The 20620-nt window shown below is 39.1% G+C and overlaps 1 protein-coding gene across 2 annotated transcripts in view; it reads right to left on the reverse strand.

Annotated features, from left to right (window-relative positions):
• Positions 1 to 466: 466 nt before the first annotated feature.
• Positions 467 to 20620, reverse strand: part of SLAIN1 (SLAIN family member 1) — a 59050-nt gene continuing 38896 nt past the window's right edge. For both annotated transcript variants that reach the window (XM_087814286.1, XM_087814287.1), the window contains 5 exons: positions 20014 to 20163; positions 17444 to 17785; positions 10438 to 10593; positions 3163 to 3445; positions 467 to 1556 (listed from right to left, as the gene is read on the reverse strand). In XM_087814286.1, coding sequence (XP_087670412.1) covers positions 1481 to 1556; positions 3163 to 3445; positions 10438 to 10593; positions 17444 to 17785; positions 20014 to 20163 — 1007 coding nt within the window. In that variant the 3' untranslated portion in view covers positions 467 to 1480. The remainder of the gene's footprint in view (positions 1557 to 3162; positions 3446 to 10437; positions 10594 to 17443; positions 17786 to 20013; positions 20164 to 20620) is intronic.

Consider the following 20620-nt stretch of genomic DNA (forward strand, 5'->3'; position numbering starts at 1 on the left):
AGGATTATATATAAAGGCACATTTTTAAAAAAATGAAAATCTCCAATGACTTTAGGTAGAACTCTTTTTAAACTTTACACTAAAACCTCTGCATAACCTTTCCATGATTATACTTTCAGGTGAAAAGTTTTCCAACAGATAATATTTTGCTATTTTATTGAAACTGAGAAAGTATTTCAAGTTCAACCTCCATAAAATGTTAAAATCTCCCCTGTCAGTGTTCATCCACAAATGTGTTTCTGGGCAACATGCTACTTGAGTCCTAGTAGCCCTTCTAAATGGGACTAAAACTAAACCTTCCAAGTATTTTAAAGAAAAAATTTTTTTTCACAAATGTGGATATTCTGTCTTCCTGCTTTAGCTGTAAATGCCTGCGTGAGAACGTAGCAACAATGACCACTTCCACGACTGTAGCGAGACATATACAGGGTGTTCATACATTTATGCTGCACATTCATGCATGACCTGATATTGCTGAAATAGTCTTTATTTCTGAACATTCCAAAACAGCAGTGTACACAGTAACAAATATTAAGTCATATACCATAAGAAAAGCATTCATTAGTGCAAATGGGTTTTGTAAAAGGTCTATCAAAAAGATTTATTTGCTTTAAAATGCATTCATCTCCAGAAGCATTGTTAATAAAACATTACAGTTTCATCCTCTGTAATAAAGTACTGAAAATCAGTGGTGGTACAGTAGCAAACATTGCCGGTAGTAAGTGCAATGAGCTTGTGACGCCTTTGTAAATATGAAACCCATGTATGACAATAAATTAACAATGAAAAAGACGAGACCATTTAACTTGCTGTCTGGCTACCTCCTTGCAATGCTTCAGATTACGCTGTGCTCATTCAACACAAAATTATGTCTCTGAAATTGTATGGTGGATTTTTGCTGATATATCCCTAGAGCTAAAAAAATAGTACCTTACCACAAAAATATTTTTATGGCACAAAATTTAAGTTGTTCCATAGTGGTTCACATAGGTGTATAAAGAAATAGGCACAAAAAATAAAATTCCTGTAAACTATAAAAAAAGTAAATTTCAAAGAATACATTGATCGAACATATTTGTAAGTGTGTAATGTATTAAAATACAGACCATGTAACGGGAAGATGTTTAGAACACATAAGTAAATTGAACAAGTTACTTTAAAAACTCATATGGCAAAGAAAGCATTATTGATATATCTCAGTTCTCTCAAAAAGGGTTCAGGTACATAGCAGTTCTACAAAAACTTCCTAGATCTAAGTGTCACAATACTGCAACCATGAATTTGAGAATGCTGCAGTATCCCAGGCAAATATTTAAGTGCAATAATTAGTCTCTGGTGATTGGTCCACTGAAAAACAATGCAGTAAGTGTGTTAAAATGCAAGGGAAAGAATATCCTGACATCCACTGTTACCCAGCCAGCTGGGTAATACAACCCTCATTTCCACTCTTTCCCATTCTCCCAGGGTACATAAAACTGCGTCAGTAGCAACCATCTCTCCAGTTTCCGTCCCTCAGGGTGCTGAGTGAAGACAGAGGCTTTGGAGGCTGAAGGAAACTAGAAAGGTAAGAAAAAGGAAACAGTGTTAAGAACCTTATGGGTCACATCACTTCCTTCCTTCTCCCCCACTCCAGTGGTTGGCATTTCCCCAGGTGACCCACACCCTGGAGCTTTGCAACATGCTCATTGGCTAGACACCCAGTGCTCAGCACAGCGCCATGCAGTGTGGGGTAAGTGAAAAGTGATCAATACCCTTAAAGTATAAAAAATATTTTTAATCAGAAAGAAAAAGGTAAACTCAATATAAAAATGGCCCCCAAACAGTTACTTCATTGACTATAAACAACAAATTAACTTGATCTTTTAAAAAATGTTCTTACTGATTTTTTAGAGAGAGGAACATTACCTGGCTGCCTCCTGTCCGCACCCCCACTGGGGACTGAACCTGGGCATGTGCCCTGATTGGGAATCAAACCGGGGATCTTTTGCTGTACAGGACGACTATCCAACCAACCGAGCCACACCGGCCAGGGTAACATGAAGAAATTTTAAACCTTATGAATATTCAAAGATTTGCCTATCAGATCGGCAAAGAATTTTAAGAGTATTTCCCAGTGTCTGGGTGTTTCAATAGTTTCTGAATTTCTGATCTGAGCACTGAGCAACTATTCTAATCAGAAAATTAAAAAGAAAAACGATTTATACATACCAATGCATAAAGAAAAATTGCTTGTTCCCACATCCCTTTCAAATTTTTGATTCCCTCCTTCATATCTCCATTTCTTGTAAGAGTTGTCTATATTTTCTGCCTCCACTGTCTCATCTTCCAAGCTCTCCCCAACCCACTTTTACAGATTTTTTTTTTTTTTAACCATGAAACACTCTAGGATATCTAGGTTCAAGCATGGTACCTCATGACCATAAGCTCATCTAAAATGTGCCCTGCGAGTAACCTAGAACTTTGCAGGGGGAAATAAAAATGTCACCTGGACCATAGCGAACTTTCCAACACCCAGCTGAGTATCACTAAGATGCTTTTTAACCGTCAATGTGAGGGGAAGGTGCATGTGTGCACCTGTGCCTAACATAGTTGAGCTCATTTTGATAGAAAAATTATAGGTTCTAAACACATTTACAGTCCTACTCTGTGCTGAACACAACTCTTGGCATTAGGGACATAGAGCAATGAGGCAAAGATCAACTACCCCACTTCAGGACGCCTGCATTCTAGTGGAGAGGCAGAGCCCATGAACTAAAGCAGGCTGTCTAGTCCAACAGAGGACGACAGCTGCTCCCAGGAGAAGTGGAGAAGCAGAAGGAGGGTGAGGGAGGCTGTAGGCCATGCAAGTAACTTGGGGGAAGGAAAACAAAAGGGTTCTGGAGGTGGGGCTTTCCTGGTAAATTAAAGCGAAAGCAAACGGCACCAGGAGTGAAGTGACGAGGGGGGAGGGAAGAAGATGAGATCAGAGAGGGGGACCTGACCACACAGGGACACCCACACCCATCACTTTCCAGAGAAAGCGGACACAAGTCAGGCCATAGAGGGCACTGTGACCTATTAGGGTTAGGCTGAGACCAAAGAAAAGGCAAGATGGTGCCAGGAGCAGTTTCTAATTTCAAACTGCAAATGAAGTCACGTAGACCAAGGAACAAAGATTCTTACCTTCTAACCGGCTGTGCAATTTTGCTTCGAGGCAGGTTACTCCCATTTATTGCCAGTGAAGGTCTTGGAAGTGCACTGCGGCCCATTATCCCAGGAGCGGGAGCTTTGTTTGGCGTGGGGATCCCAGTGTTGGAATACAGCTGCAAGCCATTGGAGAGAGGCACGTTACTGCCGCCTTGGACGGTCGGGCTCACGTAGGCTGTCGCCTTGAGGGGCTGTCGGACAGACACAGGGAAATGCCCCACGCTGTGGATTCTGTGCTGGAGCTGTCCCGGTGACGGAACTAGGAGAGAAAATGGTGATCATGTGAGAAAATTTCCATTTCCTATCCAACTTAGGAAATGTTATATTTTTTTAAAAAGCCTATGTTGTCTGACATTTGTATATATAAAATGAAAATTTTAATATATAATATATATAATTGTATTTCATTATACAGTGTTGCCTATTGACAGAATAGATGACTATTAGTATTGGAAAACCTAATTTTTATTGATTGATTTTGTGAGAGAAACATTGATTTGTTGTTCCACTTATTTATGCTTTAAGTGGTGGATTCTTGTATGTGCCTTGACTAGGGATTGAACCCACAACCTTGGTGTATGCGGATGATGCTCTAACCAACTGAGCTACCAGATAAAGGCCAGAAAATTCTAATTCTTGACAAGAGAGTCTTCTATTCTGTCAATCGGCAACATTTTTGAGTGTCTAATTATATTATTATAATATATTCTAAGAACCTCCATTACTTTAACAATCTGAGTTCTCACAGGACAATTTCTTCCTTGCTTGCTTGGAAGACATTAGGATTTCTACATGGTTACTTTGGGGATGATTTCATGAAAATAAAACAATTTAGCTGTAATTATAGAAAGAAAGACAGAAGTTGACATCAGTAAGTACAAAGTACAGCTAATTACAGATATACTTGTTTGTTTTAATATATTTTTATTGATTTCGGAGAGGAAGGGGGGGAGATAGAAACATCAATGATGAGAGAGTCAGTGATCGGCTGCCTCCTGCACGTCCCCCCACTGGAGATCGAGCCCACAACCCAGACATGTGCCCTGAATGGGAATCGAACTGCGATCTCCTAGATCCTAGGTCAGTGCTCAACCGCTGAGCCACTCCAGCCGGGCATTCTTCCTAGTTTTCATCATGACTTAATCTGCATGAAGCCTTACAGTGGCACCTGGCATGTCACAGCCACGCAGCAGGCGCTGATTGTCATTACTTTGATAATGACAGCAAAATCTATAAAACGAAGGGGCCTCTCTGGGGAGACTCAAACTGCACCAATGGACTGGCCCAACGTTGTGTATCATTTCACATTAAGAAACAACAAACGCTTTGGCAGGAAGTTTTAAATTTTACAATCCTTTCCTCCAAGGAAAAACCGAATCATAAATTTAACGGAAACTTATGCACACAACTCTGCCTGTTGTTTGTAACTGCACCAAGCCCTTGCTGCCTCGTACTTGCCATTCAGTTAAACAGGGACATGCCTCTGTTTTCTAAAAGAGTTTAGCTGATTTTGAAGTTAAGCATAGAATATACAATAAATATTTTTGAAATAAAAATGGGAATGTCTATAATTTTATTTAATACCTCTTGAAAATATTAAATTAGTTTTGCTCAAGAACATAGTAAGTGAAATCTACATCTAGGAATGCTGATGTCGTGTATAGTAGTCAAATTCAATAAAAAAGGTCTATAAGATTCTGCTGTAGTTCTGTTCCCATCAAGTTTTGGGGGCAGTAATCCTGTGTTGGTTGACAAATCATCTCTAAGATCCTTTCCAACCAATTCTACAATTCCTTAATTTAGTAGCTTCTAACCATGAATATTTCAATACACTGGCTTATTATTGTAATAAACAAAGCACTAATGCAAGATATTAATGGGAAACTGGCAAGGTAGGTAAGGGGGCATGTGAAGATATGTGGGAACTCTATACTTCTTGCTCAATTTTTCCGTAAACCTAAAACAGCTCAAAAAATAGTTTTAATTTTTTTTTAATTCAATATATGAATTTGTCCCTGTCTCTTATAAAACAAAATATAAAGTACATAAATGTTAAGTACAATGAAATTTCAAAGTGAACACACTAATGTAACCACTAACCATGTCAAGATATAAAACGTTACCAGCACCTCAGAGGCTCTCTCATGCCCATTTACTACTTCCCCCCAAAGGTAACTATTATTGTCACTTTAGTCACCACAGATGGGATTTTCCTATTTTGAACCTCATAAATGGAATTATATAGTATGTTCTCTTTTGTCTCTGGCTTCTCTCACTCAGTATGTTTTTGAGATTCACCCATGCTGTTGCATTGCTCTGTACTAGTCTATTACATGAATGTTACAATCTATTTTTCTGATGATGAAAGCTGGGTTATTTCTAGTTTGTAGTTTTATGAACATCTGTGAATATGTATTGGTGTTTATATGCATTCATTATATATTTCAAATTTGATAACTGTCAGGATAAATGAAGTTAGCAAAGTCATTAAATACAACAAAAAATGCATAAAGCAACTGTACTTCTAAATACCAGCGAACTAGTAGAAACTAAAATTTGAAAAAAATTTGAAAAATCAAATACTTAGGAATAAATTTAACTATAGATTTATAAAACCTCTATACAAAAAGCCACAAGACTTTGCTAAGAGACATGAAAGAAAATAGAAATAAATGATGGTATCCTACAAGACTTAATATTGTTAAGATACCAGTTCTACTGAAATTTATCTACAGAGTCAATGAAATCCCAATCAGTGCCCAGTTGGTGTGGCTCAGTGGTTGAGCAATGACCCATGCACCAAGAGGTCACCAGTTTGATTCCCTGTCAGGGCAAATGGCCGAGTTTCGAGCTTGATCCCCAGCAGGGAGAATGCAGGAGGCAGTGATCAATATTGATGTTTCTCTCTCTCTCTCCTCTAAAATAGAAATCAATAAAAACATTTAAAAAATCCCAATCGGTATCATTTGAAATATTACAAGTCCTATTAATTCTCCAATACATAATAACCAGTACTCAACCTATAAGATATCACAAAGAAACTGAAGATACAAATAAATGGAAGGCTATAACATGTTCATGAATAGGAAGAATTAACATCATTATGATGTCCATACTACCCAAAGAAATCTACATTTTCAATGCAATCCCTATGAAAATACCAAGGGCATTTTTCACACACCTAGAATAAGCCTAAAATTTAAATGGAACCACAAAAGACGCCAAAGAGCTAAAGCAATCTTGATAAAGTTGGCGGGATCACCCTACTTGATATTAAACTACACTAAAAGGCTATCATAATCAAAACAGCATAGTACTGGAATAAAAAGATCCATAGATCAGTTGAGCAGAACAAAGCCTAGAAATAAATGCATGCCTCGGGAGGAAAGAATATACAATGGAATAAGGACAGTCTCTTTAATAAATGGTGCTGGAAAAACTGGACAGATATATGCAAAAGAACAAAACTGATCACTTTCTTACACCACATACAAGAATAAACTCAAAATGGATTGAAGACTCAAAACCATAAAACTCCTAGAAGAAAACATAGGCAGTAAACTGTGTGATATTGCTTTTAGCAATTTTTTAAAAATTTATCTTTATTGTTGAAAGTATTACAGATGTCCCCTTTATTTCCCCACACCTGCCTGCCACCCCTCACATTTTTTTAAAAAATATATCTTTATTGATTTCAGAGAGAGGAAGGGAGAGGGAGAAACATCGATGATGAGAGAGTCATTAATCGGCTGCCTCCTGCACACCCCCCACTGGGGATGGAGCCCGCAGCCCGGGCATGTGCCCCGACCGGGAACTGAACCCTGATCACCTGGATCCTAGGTCGATGCTCAACTGCTGAGCCACACCCGGGTACCACATTTTTTATATGTCGTCTCAGGCAAGGGAAACAAATAAGTAACTGGGACTACATCAAACTAAAGAGTTTTTGCACAGCAAAGGAAACCAAGAAAACAAAAAGATAACATACTGAATAGGAGAAGATATTCACCAATGACATATCTGATAAAAGAATATCCAAAATATATAAAGAACTTATACAACTGAACATCAAAAAAACGAACAATCTGATTTTAAAACTGGGCAGAGGACCTGAATAGACATTTCTCCAAAGAGGACATACAAATGACAAACAGACATCTGAAAAGATGCTCAACTTCACTAATAATCAGGGAGATGCAAATTAAAACCACAATGAGATATCACCTCACACCTGTCAGAATGGCCACCATCAGAAAACCAAGTACTAGTGAGAATGTGGGGAAAACGGAGCCCTCGTGCACTGTCGGTGGGACTGTAAACTGGTGCAGCCACAATGGAAAACAGCACGAAAGTTCCTCAAAAAATTAAACCTAGAACTACCTTATGACTCAGCAATTCCACTTCTGGGTATTTATTTTTTTAAAATCCAACACGCTAATTCGAAAAGATAGGTGCCCCGCTCTGTTCTTTGCGGCATTATTTACAACAACAAAGATATGGAAGCAACCTGAATGTCCAATAGACAAGTGGATAAAGAAGATGGTACATATATACAATGGAATATTACTTAGCCATAAAAAAAAATGAAATCTTGCCATTTGAGACAACATGGGTGGACCTAGAGGATATTATGCTAAATGAAGTAAGACAGAGGAAAAACAAATACATGATTTCACTTATTTGTGGCATCTAAAAAAACAAATGAACAATCAAACATCAAAAAACACACAACTTATACAGAGAACAAACTGATGGTGGGGGATGCGTGACAAACATGAAGGGATTAAGAAATACAATTGCCAATTATAAAAATAGTCATGGGGATGTAAAACAGCATGGGAATATAGTCAATATTGTAATAACTATGTGTGGTGTCAGATGGGTACCAGATTTGTCGAGGGAATCACTTCATCAGTTATTTAAATGTCTAATCACTATGTTATACATCTGAAACTATATAAACTAGTTAATAGAGATAATCCTAATTTTACAAGTGTGAAAACAAGAATCAGAAAGAATACATAACTTGCCCAGGAGCTTCTGATTAAGCTCAAAGCTCAAATGTCGAACACTACAACCCAGCGTTATTCCTTCTGTATCATGCTTCCTTTCCAACCTTTCTGTCCTACTCCCTTCTTTCCAGGAGGTAAAATGGTCCAGAACTAGGAATCTTTATTCTGTAAACTCAGAATGTGTAAAGAATATTTGCTTTGGATGCTTAGGAATAAAAGTAAATGAGAGCAGAATCCTAAGATCTGAATCAAGTTTATGACTGACCTCCTATTATATATTAATACTTTTCGGTATTTTCCCCTCTCATTATGATACTTGGCTTACAAACAATGACTTTCCTATTTTCATTTTTTTTTAAACCTTTATTAATTGGAATTGTAAAGAATTTCCCCTATTCTCCATTTATTTAATTAAATATAGACCCATGGTTCTTATTTTAAGCTGTGGGTTATAATCCTTTAATGTAGTCATTCTACGCTCCAATTGTCCCAGGTTCTGTCATTGGGAGCTTCTTCAGGTGGTTTCCTACATCCTTTTGACATTTTCTCATTTGATCACTTCCATCAAAACTGGCCATTCTTTGTGGTGCACATTCTATTCTATTTTGGGTTACATACATTTTCCTGGCACTCCAATAGTGCCATTAGCCCACACTGAGTGAGAGTTAACAAGAATTCCTACTCATTACCATATCTGCTACTGTCAAACCATATTTCCCCATTCTACATTTATACAATTTACTGATGCACTTAAGTATAGGGCTGTATATTTATACCATCATGGTCTACCTGGCCCATGGTCCTAACCTCCTGCCATAACATTCGTTAGTAGTCCTTTCTGTTTCCCACCATTAGCAAATTTCACAGATTCTCTTCAGTGTCTTCACACAAGTCATTAGTTCAAATACTAAATCAAGCCAGAAGATAAAACCCAATATCGTTCATTTATTCATTCATTCAAACATTTACTAAGAACTCATTATGTACCAGGCAACATACCAGGCCCTGGGGACAGAAAATCAGGTAAACTACAGTCCAAGCCCAGAGGGAGGTGATGATCAGAATGAAAGATAAAAATAATGACAGTAAAGTACGACTCACTAAATAATAGGGGCAAGCACCAAACATCTCCAATCTAGATATGTTGCGGGGGCACATGGGACAGTCTATTAGGGTCCTCAGTGGGACCTTTTCAAAGTGAGTGGCATTCGGGCTGTATTATAAAGGCAAAGAGGAGCAAACTAGTTGAAGGGGAGAGAAGAACAGCATGTGGGAGTCAGAATAATAGAGTAGTCAAAGCATAAACTTGGGGGTAATCGGCACTGCTTCCATCTCTGCTCCTTCACCTGCATGGCCTTGGGCAAACTTACTGAACCTCATCTACAAAAATGGGAACAACAGAAACTACCTCATCTAGTTGGCAGGACTAAATAAAATAATGACTATAAGCCAGTTAAGCACAGTTCCTGGTGCACAGTAAATGTCATTTTGTCTTTAGGAATTAATCCAAAGAAATGAAAGACCAGCATGTGTTGGGGAAATACCACTTGAGCCCCAAAACTGGATGTGAGGGAAAAGGGCTATGAAACACCCTGGTTGGTGACTCCTGACCAGCACACCCTGAAGACACTCCAGGCCTCCCAGGTTTGGGCATATCAATACCCTGGCCAAGTCTGCTTCCCAGGAGCCAAGCTCAGACTTAACCACAACTACCCATCTAGACAACATGAACCCTAGGCTGAATGCTCACTGCTCTGTTTGTTGCTGGGTAAAACATAGAAAATGAATGTCAGACTGTGGTAAGCTGAAATAGAGTAGATAAATACTACTTTAGACACACTAAAATAAAACTTCATTTTAGAGGGGAAAAAAGCTGTGGACATGAAAAACACCACCAAAGTAACAGCTGGACTGAAGAGGCGTGCTTTCTTCAGAGAAAAGATATCAAATAGAAAGAGGCAGACCTATAAAGAAAACAGATTTTGTATAAGGCAAATTAATCACAATTTAGTGCTTCTACTGCTACTCTTGGATATAAAGGATTACATATAATTTACTAATTTTTAATTGGTAACAGGCGCTGATAAAAATACAACTCAATTTTAATGATGGGGGGGAAAGGTCACAAGAGAAGAAGTTTCCTGGAGCGTTTCCGAGAGAGAAAAAATAAATGGAAAAGATTTTTGCTTTATGGTGTTACAACTAATTTAAAATTATAAAAAAGATTTGTTCTACTTACTACAAGACTGTATTCTTGAAATCCCATTTCCAGCTCCATGCAAGCTTGAGTCGAAGCTCTGACTATTTCGCACGGTGACTGGAGAACTAACATTGCTACTAACAGCCGTGGTACTTGGCATCCGAGCTAGGTTAGGCATACTTCTTCGGAGCTTGTCTAGAAGGGAGAAAAATTTTACTGAGTTAAAAATAAACTTTATGCCTACTAAAACACCAGTTTTCAAAAGTATATACAAATATATATCATATTTTTCTCTAACAAAATTATGTACATTATAAATTATAAAAAGCTAGTGGAATTAACCTTCTGTATAGGAAAACAATATCTCCAGAAAGGTTCAACCACACAGACTGTTAAAAGAAACATGAGTTCTATAAAAAGAGGTAGGGATTAATCAATTATCTATTTGTTCATATACAATAAGTGAATAAAATTGTATCTAAGTGAGGTTACAAAATCTTAAAGCCATTTGTTTTCTGAAAACACTAGCAATTGTTACATGTTAACAAAAACCTAAAAGGGTGAAAACCAACACTGGATCTTTTGCTAGCATATAAAATAGAAGAAATTATTAAAATTCAAACGAGATATTTTGAGAAATCCACTGATCACATCAATATAACTATATATCTTATGAAAAGTTAATTATCATGAATACGCCACCAAACCTTTGGAGGCTTGAAAAAGAAAAGGCTTCCATTTCTTTCTCCTTGCTAAGTACATCTTCTGCCACTTAGGGGCAGCAGAGGCTCATGCAGAGATTTCAGTGTTGCTGAGATGAGCCACAAGACTGCATCGCTACAAGATAGTCTTCTCTTTATTAACAGACTCCTCCCCTCCCCCCAAAAAACACAAATACATATATCAGGTCACTCAAGCTCAGATAAAAGGCTATATTTAAATACTAAGCCAAAACCCGTTCAAGTACAAAACCGGATTTATTTCTCTGTGTTTCGCACACAGGTCCTTCTACATTACTTAGGTCTGTTGATTGTAGCCCTGTTCGGAGTCACTTAATCCAGAAGTCTGGAGATGGCCTCCTTTCTCCACCAAGTCCTCGTAGTTCTGCCTCATAAATATTTAATGAGTCTTCCATTACTACCACCTAGTTTGGGCCTCATTATTTATCACTCACTTTTTTTTTTTAAATCCTCACCGGAGGATTTATTTATATTGATTTGAGAGAGAATGGAAAGGGGGGGGGGCATCCATTGGTGTCCTCCCGTACCCATCCCCACCTGGGATCGAACCCGCAACCTAGGTATGTGTCCTGACCAGGAATCAAATCCGAGCAACCTTTTGGTGTACAGGATGACGGCCCAATCAACGGAGCCACCCAGGGCCAGCACTTATCACTCACATTTTCACAAAACCCTCTCGTTTCCATGGACCCTGTCTTGTTCCTCCGACCTGTCTCCCATATGGCCACTTCCATTCTTCCTCTTCCTCTCCCTCACCTTCATCTGCAAGTCCAAGCTCCTAGGCACGGTCTAGAAGAGACTCTATAAGGTATCAACTCTACATACATATTTCTCCAGCCTTATCTCCTGTTACTCCTGTCTCAGCCCACTGTCCAACCACAGTGGGTGAAGGAAGCTCCCAAACACTCCACACATTCTTGTGCCTGTGAGCATGCTGGTCCCTCCACTTGGACACCCTTCCCCACTTTGAATGAATGAATGAATGAACGAACGAACAAGTACTTATTGTGCATATACTACATGCCAGGAACTCCAGATGCTGGGGATACCACAGTGTATTAGACAGATACAGTCCCAATTTGCACTGACTTTATTGTCTAGACCAGTGTCTCTCAATCTATTTTTCTAATATAGATCCTAAGGAGGAAAACTAAAATACGTTTATCATTAAATTTAGTTTCTCCAAAATAAGAAATTAAATAATTTAAAAACAACATTTTGAAAGATGGGGTTGAATTCTGGAGAACCACAGACAATTATAACATCTCATGTTTTTCCTACATCTCTATTAGATATTTTTATCTTTACTAATACCTTAAAAACACTACTCGGGACACTCAAGTTTGTGGTCATTTTCTTTCAAGCTAAATCAGAAAACAAATGACACCCATGAACAGTAATCCAAAATGTGCTCAAGGGCAACACTAAACTCTTCTTTGCCCCCTTTCGCACTCTGCTTGTGGCAGGCTGCTGATACCATTCACCACAGCCCCTGCCCAGCAACTCTGCCTCCTTGGGTGGTCTAGGGAAAAGACAGAAAATTAAACAAGAATATACTTACATACGTATAAAAGTATAATAAACTGGAAAGAGCACTACAATAGAAGACCAGAAAAAGAGTATTATATCCAACTAATTATTAAAGAATTGGAAATGATTTTCCAAATACCGCCTAGCTGAGGTAGCTCCCCCTCACACATTTCCTCACTTCCTTGTGCGTATTTCTAGTGTAAAAATGCTCAAATACTGCTAATGACTATTATATTTCTTGGCCATTTTCCTTGTCTCCTTGAGGCCTATTTTAACAACCATATGCCTTGTATTCCTACATTCCTATTCAGGTTCCTAGCCTCCAGCAGCAGCGTTTAATACATCCAGCAAATATTACCCATGGTAGAAGGCGTGTGGTCGGGGGGGAGGGAGGAAGAGGGAAGGAGGGAGGGGGAACAGTCTCAGCGCCCACATCTAGGTCTTCTGAACGTCGTAAGGACTGGCATGAAAAAGGGAGCCTCTATCAGTACAGTACGAGACTAAATTACTTTGACTGTTTAAGCAGCAGGGAGGCACAGGGAAATAATTATGTGCTATGATTTAGAAAATGAATTGAGTTTCTATTTTTATTAATTTCCAAACTCTTTACTATACAAGTTTTCATATATAGAGAAGCGTTGTACAGTAGCATCAAAAGCATTGTGTTTTCCACCTAGATATACTAGTTTTCATTTTGCCACATTTATCTCCGTATACTATGTAGATACGTGTCTGCTATTGTTAAGCAACATGAAAGCTACATACTTCTTGACACTTTAACCCTGAATGTCCTCTCCCTGTTTTCATGACACTGACTTTCATTAAGCACATGGAATATTATGAGCTTTAATAAACCAGTCGCTATGACATTTAGCTGCAACTGTTTTCTTTTAAATTTGAAATCTTAGGTATCTCCTAACAAGAATTCTATAGAATCACAATACTGTCACAAAATGTAAACAAATTGACAATACCTTTTAATAATCCATACAGAAAATTTTCCAGACATCTCAAGAGTGTCTTTCATAACCTTCCTCCTAAACCACAATCCAATCAAATTTCACAGGTTAGACTTGGTCCTTATGCCTCTAATCTCTGTTAATCCAGATGTATCCGCCTTTAACACCTATCTTTACTCATATTTAAGCATCAAGTCAGTTTCACAAAGATTTGAATCTGAAATACGCTCTTAAAAATAAAGGCTTCTAAGTGTAAATATGTAAAACACTACTCCCCTGGGAGCTAAACTGTGATCTCCAAGTTGTGTGAGGGACCATCTGGAAATGAAGTTACCTCTTCCTGTTAAATAATTTGGAATATTTTAGTGTCCACATTTACTTTTGCTCTTGGACTGAACGGGTCTGCTTGCATGCATGCATCAAAGCCCGTAAGACACAAACTGGAGTTTGCAGCCAAGACGGTAAGGATTTGCCCTGGCCCGGTAGCTCAGTTGGTTCGAGTGCTGTCCCCATACACCACGGTTGCAGGTTTGATACCCAGTCAGGGCACATACAAGAATCAGCCAATGAATGCATAAATAAGTGGAACAACAAATCGATGTCTGTCTCTCTCTCTCTTTCCCTCTTCGCCACCCTCTCTCAATTTTTTAAAAATAAGGATTAAGGAGATCGTGCCATGCCCAGAGTCATAGGTAGCTCATGCTTGAAGACCAGGCTCCTAATGGCTTCCAGGAGCCAGGAAATGGATTATATAGGGGAAAATATCATTAGTCATGGTGACTAATGGAGTTAGTATCGTGGTCTCTACTGATTGATCGGTGCTAGGATGGGGGTAGTGGATCACTGCATCTGGTCCTGATATCAGCCATGGCATTGCTTCATGTGGTTTCACAAGGATGTGGTCAGTGGGGTCTTTCTGGAGCTGAAATACAACTGAGGCGTAGATGTTATCCTCTAGTTTGAAGGAAACTGTGGTCAACAGGCCCAAGGCTTTGTTTCTGAAGACTACTGCATGCTGACCAGAATCTCACTGTCCTGAAGGCTTAATGATTAAGCAAGGGAGAGGGAGGTGGGTGAGTCAGGGTGCTGGGTGAGGCCAGTTTGAGTCAAAGGGAAAAAAATCAAAATAAACGGCAGATGAAAGGAAATAAGGTTCCTGCAAGGTTACACTATAATATTCAAGGAATTAAAAATAATGTTCTATCTTCACAAGAAACCAGCAATTTATCCTCAAAGACTGAGATGCAGCAGGAAACTGGAGGAACAGACCAAGGAAAGCTTTCAAATGACTTTTCTCACAGGAAAGCAGCGGCAAGACCCACCACTCTGAAATAAAGACTAAAGAATCTTAGCGAATAAGAAAATACTCAGTTACCCGTCAAACAGATCTAGCCTTCCAGTCAATATAGGGTCCAGAGAGATCCTCGGACTAATAGTGATTATTATATCATGCCACCAATAACCCCTCCCATGCCCTAAAAATTAGTAAACATTCTGCAAGACTTAGTAATTTTTCATACCTGGAAAATTACTCCCAATATGCTTCTTTTAATTATATGACCCCTAGAAATATTCCAACAACTTTTAAGATCCATCTCTTTTGAACCTAGACCATATAGGAGCTATAGAAGCAATAAATATAAATCACGCATTTACTTTTAATTATTTTAAAATGCATCAATGATTTAACAATTATTTTCTGTCTATATTACTTTAGAAAAATATTTGATAGCTTAGTTTCAAAGTTACCATTCCCATTTCACAATTCTGTTCAAATAATATTCCATGGTAACAAACGAAGGCTCTGATATCTGAGTCATATGTTAATAAAAGTTTTTTTTTAAGAGGCTGGGGAGAGAGAAATGCGAGAGGGGGAGAGAGAGAGAGAGAGAAATGCGAAGGGGGAGAGACAACATTTATTCCCTTTCTTCAGCACTTTTATTCCTGGCAATGTAACAGTCATCATTTCCCTTAGGTTGGGAGAATATATATACCAGGTGGTATATAAGAAAGAAATATTTTCTTCACAATTTATAGCCAGGAAAATCATCAGTTAGAGCCAGGAGAAACCTGTAAAAGCTTTGAGTGGTGGGCAGGACTAGAACTCAGGGTCTGTTGTACTTCAGAGCCTGTGCTTTCAACCCCTAGGTGAACCAGTCAGAAGTTAATGCAGAAAATTACGATGGCATCCCATTTTCCTCTGTAGGAAACCAGACCTTTTAGGAACCATAAACCAGCACAGTTGGACGCTAAGATGTGATATGGCTCCACTTTCCTAACAGGAATCATCACAGCACAGGTTCAGGGAAATCTAATCCTGTTCATAACGGTGTTTAACGTAAGTTAAAACCCCTTTTCTAAGGTGAGACAATGATCCCATTCGGCAGCACTAGTCAAGATGCAGGCTAGCACCTGCCTGACAGCTAGGCTACGACGTCCTCAGACACCTGACAACAAACCTTTGGAGAAGCAGTGCTGGGTGCCCTCTCCCTCAACTGTAAAAGACGGCTATGACTTTCATTAAGCATGTGGCATATGTTGTCTTCTGATATTAAGAGCTTTTATAAATTAGTATGACATACTTTAGCTGCCACTGTTTTCTTCTAAATTTGCAATCTAAAGGTACAAAAAGAAATTATGACTAAAATTTTCAGTATTTAAAATCATCTCTCAATTAGCACTCATGATACAGGTACACAGAAAGAAAAGGTAGAAACTAAAAACAGATGACCACAAATATAATTTATACTTGTCTTTGCAATATTATAAAATTACCTGCTCGAGCACACTTTTTTTCTCCTGCTTGGAGAAATGGTGCCATGTAATTAAAAGCTGTTACCTGTGTAAATCTGGTTGGTTTCTCCGTATTACATGGATTTGCGTGTGACTGGTCATTAGTACAAAAACATACCAGCCTTAGAATGTTACCGCTGCTCTCCCTATAGTTTGCTGGAAGTCAAGGAGTGTAACTCCCACGAGTGGAGAAGGAAGACAAATGAGGAGACAGACAGACAAATGCACATGAGAAAGACACACATTCCAACCCACCGTGCTGACATTAGGGCAGATCGACTTCCCATTAACACCCCAAACACTGGCCCCCATTTCCCTGCTGTTACACGGATCTTAATTCTAGACGTGAGGATCGGAGGGAAAGACACGTCCCAGCTCCCCCTACACCTGATGCGACAGGCAGTGTCCTCTCCACGCACCGTCGGCCCACCGTCCACGCTAAGCATCCCGTGTGCTAAGGGGCGGGCAGTGAGAGGCTGGAGGCTGGAGAAGGGAGGGGAGGCAGCCCAGCCTCGGCTCTGCGGAGACGCACAGCCTGCCCGCCCCACAGGCGAACTGGCAACAACGTAAAGACGCCCCGTGCATGGCTCACTCTGTGCCAGCTCCAGCACATGGCGTCCCTGAAGCTCTACGTCTACAAATCTGGGACATACAATCAGAAGTCGGTAGATTATAAATTTAAATTTAGACCAAACGGATAGGCTCTTGAGAGTGTACTGAATAAATCCAGGAAATGTTTACCTACTATTTACATTGACCTTAAAACCATTTAAAAAAAAACACAAAATAAAAATGTATCTTTATTGATTTCAGAGAGAGGAAAGGAGGGGGAGAGAGAGAGAGAAACATCAGTGATGAGAGAGTCATTGATCGGCTGCAGCCCACAACCCGGGCATGTGCCCTGACCGGGAGTCGAACCCGTCGCCTGGATCCTAGGTCGATGCTCAACCTCTGAGCCACGCCCGGCCGGGCTGACAACCATTTCTTGAGCACATCAAATACCAAAAGGGCACCATAACTTACCTCCATTGGTCCTATTTGGTTGCTGATCTGGAGTTTGGGCTTGAGGTGAGTAGCACTGTGGCTGCTGGTAATTATTTGAGGGGAAATACTGGGAACTGGGGCTCCGCCTGCACTCCCGGATGCTGGAGAAAGTCTGTGAGTGGGGAATTCCTCTTTGGAAAGGCGAACATCTCGGAAGACGCGGCTGAGGTGGCGGCAGGTGATCAAATTCTTCTTCATCCTCTAGACTGAACCGATCATATTCTTGATCACTACATGTCCCTTTTTTTCCTGAACTCAGTGACACACTGGAACTGTGTCTTGACACGGATGCTGACGTGGAAGCATAATCTTGCCTGAGACCTACAAAGTAATAATAAATGGTATTATCTTTTTTAAAAATGTTTCTATTGGTTTCAGAGAAAAGAAGGGAAAAGGAGAAACATCGACAATGAGAGAGAATCATCGATCGGCTGCCTCCGGCACGTCTCCTAGCGGGGATCGAGCTCACAACCTGGGCATGTGCCCTGACCGGGAATCGACTCAGGATCTCCTGGATCACAGGTCGATGCTCAACCGCTGAGTCACACCAGCTGGGCAAGAAATAGTATTATCTTAGAGATGTTTTCAATCTAGCAAAAATTAAGTTCAAATAGTAGAGGAAAATTTGTGCTCAGTGATTCAAACAGAGACCCATTATCTTGTTCTTAGTTTATTAAATCCCAAGAAAGTGGAAACACTTACCTACCAAACAGGTGTCTAATATTAAACCATTCTGTTTTACAAAAAGATTGCCCCAATTGCACTGAAGATTAAATATATACTGTTATAATTCATCAATCAGTTTCCCCAAATGATCCCTTCTGAACTTGAGAGAGATACATAGGAAGGCTGCTTAGGAAATACTATTCATCATCATTATAAATCATTTGCTATGAATTAGACAATTAATCAGATCTCTGCCCAAGTAGGAACTCCTGCTCCCAACCCCAACTCTCAAGGTCAAAGCGAAGTTCAACATGTGTGGTGCAAGTATTTTCTAACAAGGTCACCTCTCTTTTGTTCTTTTTGCTACTAATATTATCTTTTTCAAAGCATACTGACACTTCAATACTGCAATAGTTTTGGGTCATCCTAAATGATAACTGTCTAAAAATAGTCAAACTATAAGTTTCTAGTTATTCACCTCATTGCACAATTTTTTTAAAAGTAGCCTCTCTCTGACTACTTCTGAAAACTGATATCCAATCTTTTAGCCATATAGATGTAGAAAGAGTTGCTGTTTACTGTTACTAAATAATGACCAAAAATAATCACTTTTGCCCTCAAAATGTATCTTATTAAATCCATGTCTCTCATAGTAGCCTTGACTAATTCTGAAAGCAGGAAATTGTTAGGCATAAATGATACTTGGTGTTTCTACTTATGTTGACCTGAAAAGATAGCTGCAAAACAGACCTAGCCCCGTTCTGTGATCTACATCACATTGTGCCTTTTTATGCCATAAATATCCTTGAAGTGTTCACTCTCAGATTATTTATTATAACTTTATTGCAGACCCAGGAATAAATTGTTCCACTTCCAATTATCTTCTCTTCCATAATTATTCTGAGAAGTATATCAATGCATTTTAATTGAATTTTTATCAAGATAACTAGAGACTCACAGGCAGTTCTAAGAAATACAGAGAGAGTTCCCTGTGTGCTTTGCCCAGTTTCCCCCAATGGTTACATTTTGCAAAATTATAGAACATGCAACCAGAATTGACACAAACCCATCTTAGGTGTTTCCAGACACACACTCATGTGTGTGTCTATGTGTTAGTATTAAGTTTTATACAATTTTAAGTGCCTCCCCCCCCCCCGTGTGAAAATACTAAACAGTTCCAAAAACCCACAGAAATCCCTTGTGTTGCCCTTTTACAATCACAGTCATGTCCCTCCTGGGATCCCACACCCTATCCCTGACCCTAAGCAACCACTAATCTGCCCATTTCTAAGATTTTGTCATTCTAAACTGTTATATAAATGAAAATATATAGTAAACAATCTCTTGGGATGATCTTTTTTCACTGAGCATAATTCCTCGGAGATTCATCCAAGACGTCACATGAATCAATGATTCGTTCCTTTTTATTGGTGAGCGGTGCTCCACGATATGGAGGTACCACCGTTTGTTTACTCCCCTACTGAGACATCAGAATTCATTTCGCGTTTTGACTATTACAAATAAAATGCTATGAACATTCAGTATAGGTTTTTGTATGAACACAGATTCTCACTGCTCTGTGAAAAATGCCCAAGAGTGAAACGTGCTGGGCCTTGTGGAAAATGCATGTTTGGTTTTGAAGAAACTGACAAACTATTTCCGGCAATGGTCTTTGTATTGATGCATTTTGATCAGAACATGTCCTAACACGATGCTCATGAGAATGTGAGAAGCATTAACTGCTCCACCTACAGAGTAGGACAGAATGCAAGAAAGAATCTGTTTGCCCATTACCTGGGAAGAAATACCTGAAAACTCCCCACACCCTTATGTTTCAAGTAGAAGCCTCTAGTTTAAAATTTTTTCTGGTCTAAAAAACGTACTTTCTTCTTGCAGACGAGCCATGATCTGCACATCAGTGAGGTCCTGTAACTTATATCCCATGGAGATGGAATCGTCTTCCAGTTCTGAAGTGCTCAGCTCACTGTCTATAGAAGACTGGGGACTGAGAGGGGAGCCCCTGGAGGTGTAACCTAAAAAACAAAGGACATATATTTATTATTTAGTCTAGAGAACTAATATCTTTATGCTTTATAATTCATGTTATCAACAATCAGCAGTTTTTGTCCTGTTTCCATAATGTCACCAAAAAGCGACCAACACAAACTATAACGAAGATAGATCTCGTTATGGTGGGGGGTTTTTTTAACCACAATAAGAAAGAAAATCATTAATGCTAAAATCTGCATATATCTGAAGGCATTGTATAAGAATACATATCCACATTCACTTTAATTAATAAGCAGATATACTTGTCTCGTCAGTAATTATTATATATTTTAAAATTAAATTTTAATCTGGTCCATTTTTTAAACAGTGCTACCATCAATAGTGCTACAAATGAGTAAGAATATGACATATAAAAGGCAAACATGCATACACAGAAGCATCTACACAACCTTCGAAATTGAGAGTAGAGCAGTCAGGTGA

Source organism: Miniopterus natalensis, chromosome 2, assembly GCF_054644295.1.
Source record: "Miniopterus natalensis isolate mMinNat1 chromosome 2, mMinNat1.hap1, whole genome shotgun sequence".
Taxonomy (NCBI): domain Eukaryota; kingdom Metazoa; phylum Chordata; class Mammalia; order Chiroptera; family Miniopteridae; genus Miniopterus; species Miniopterus natalensis.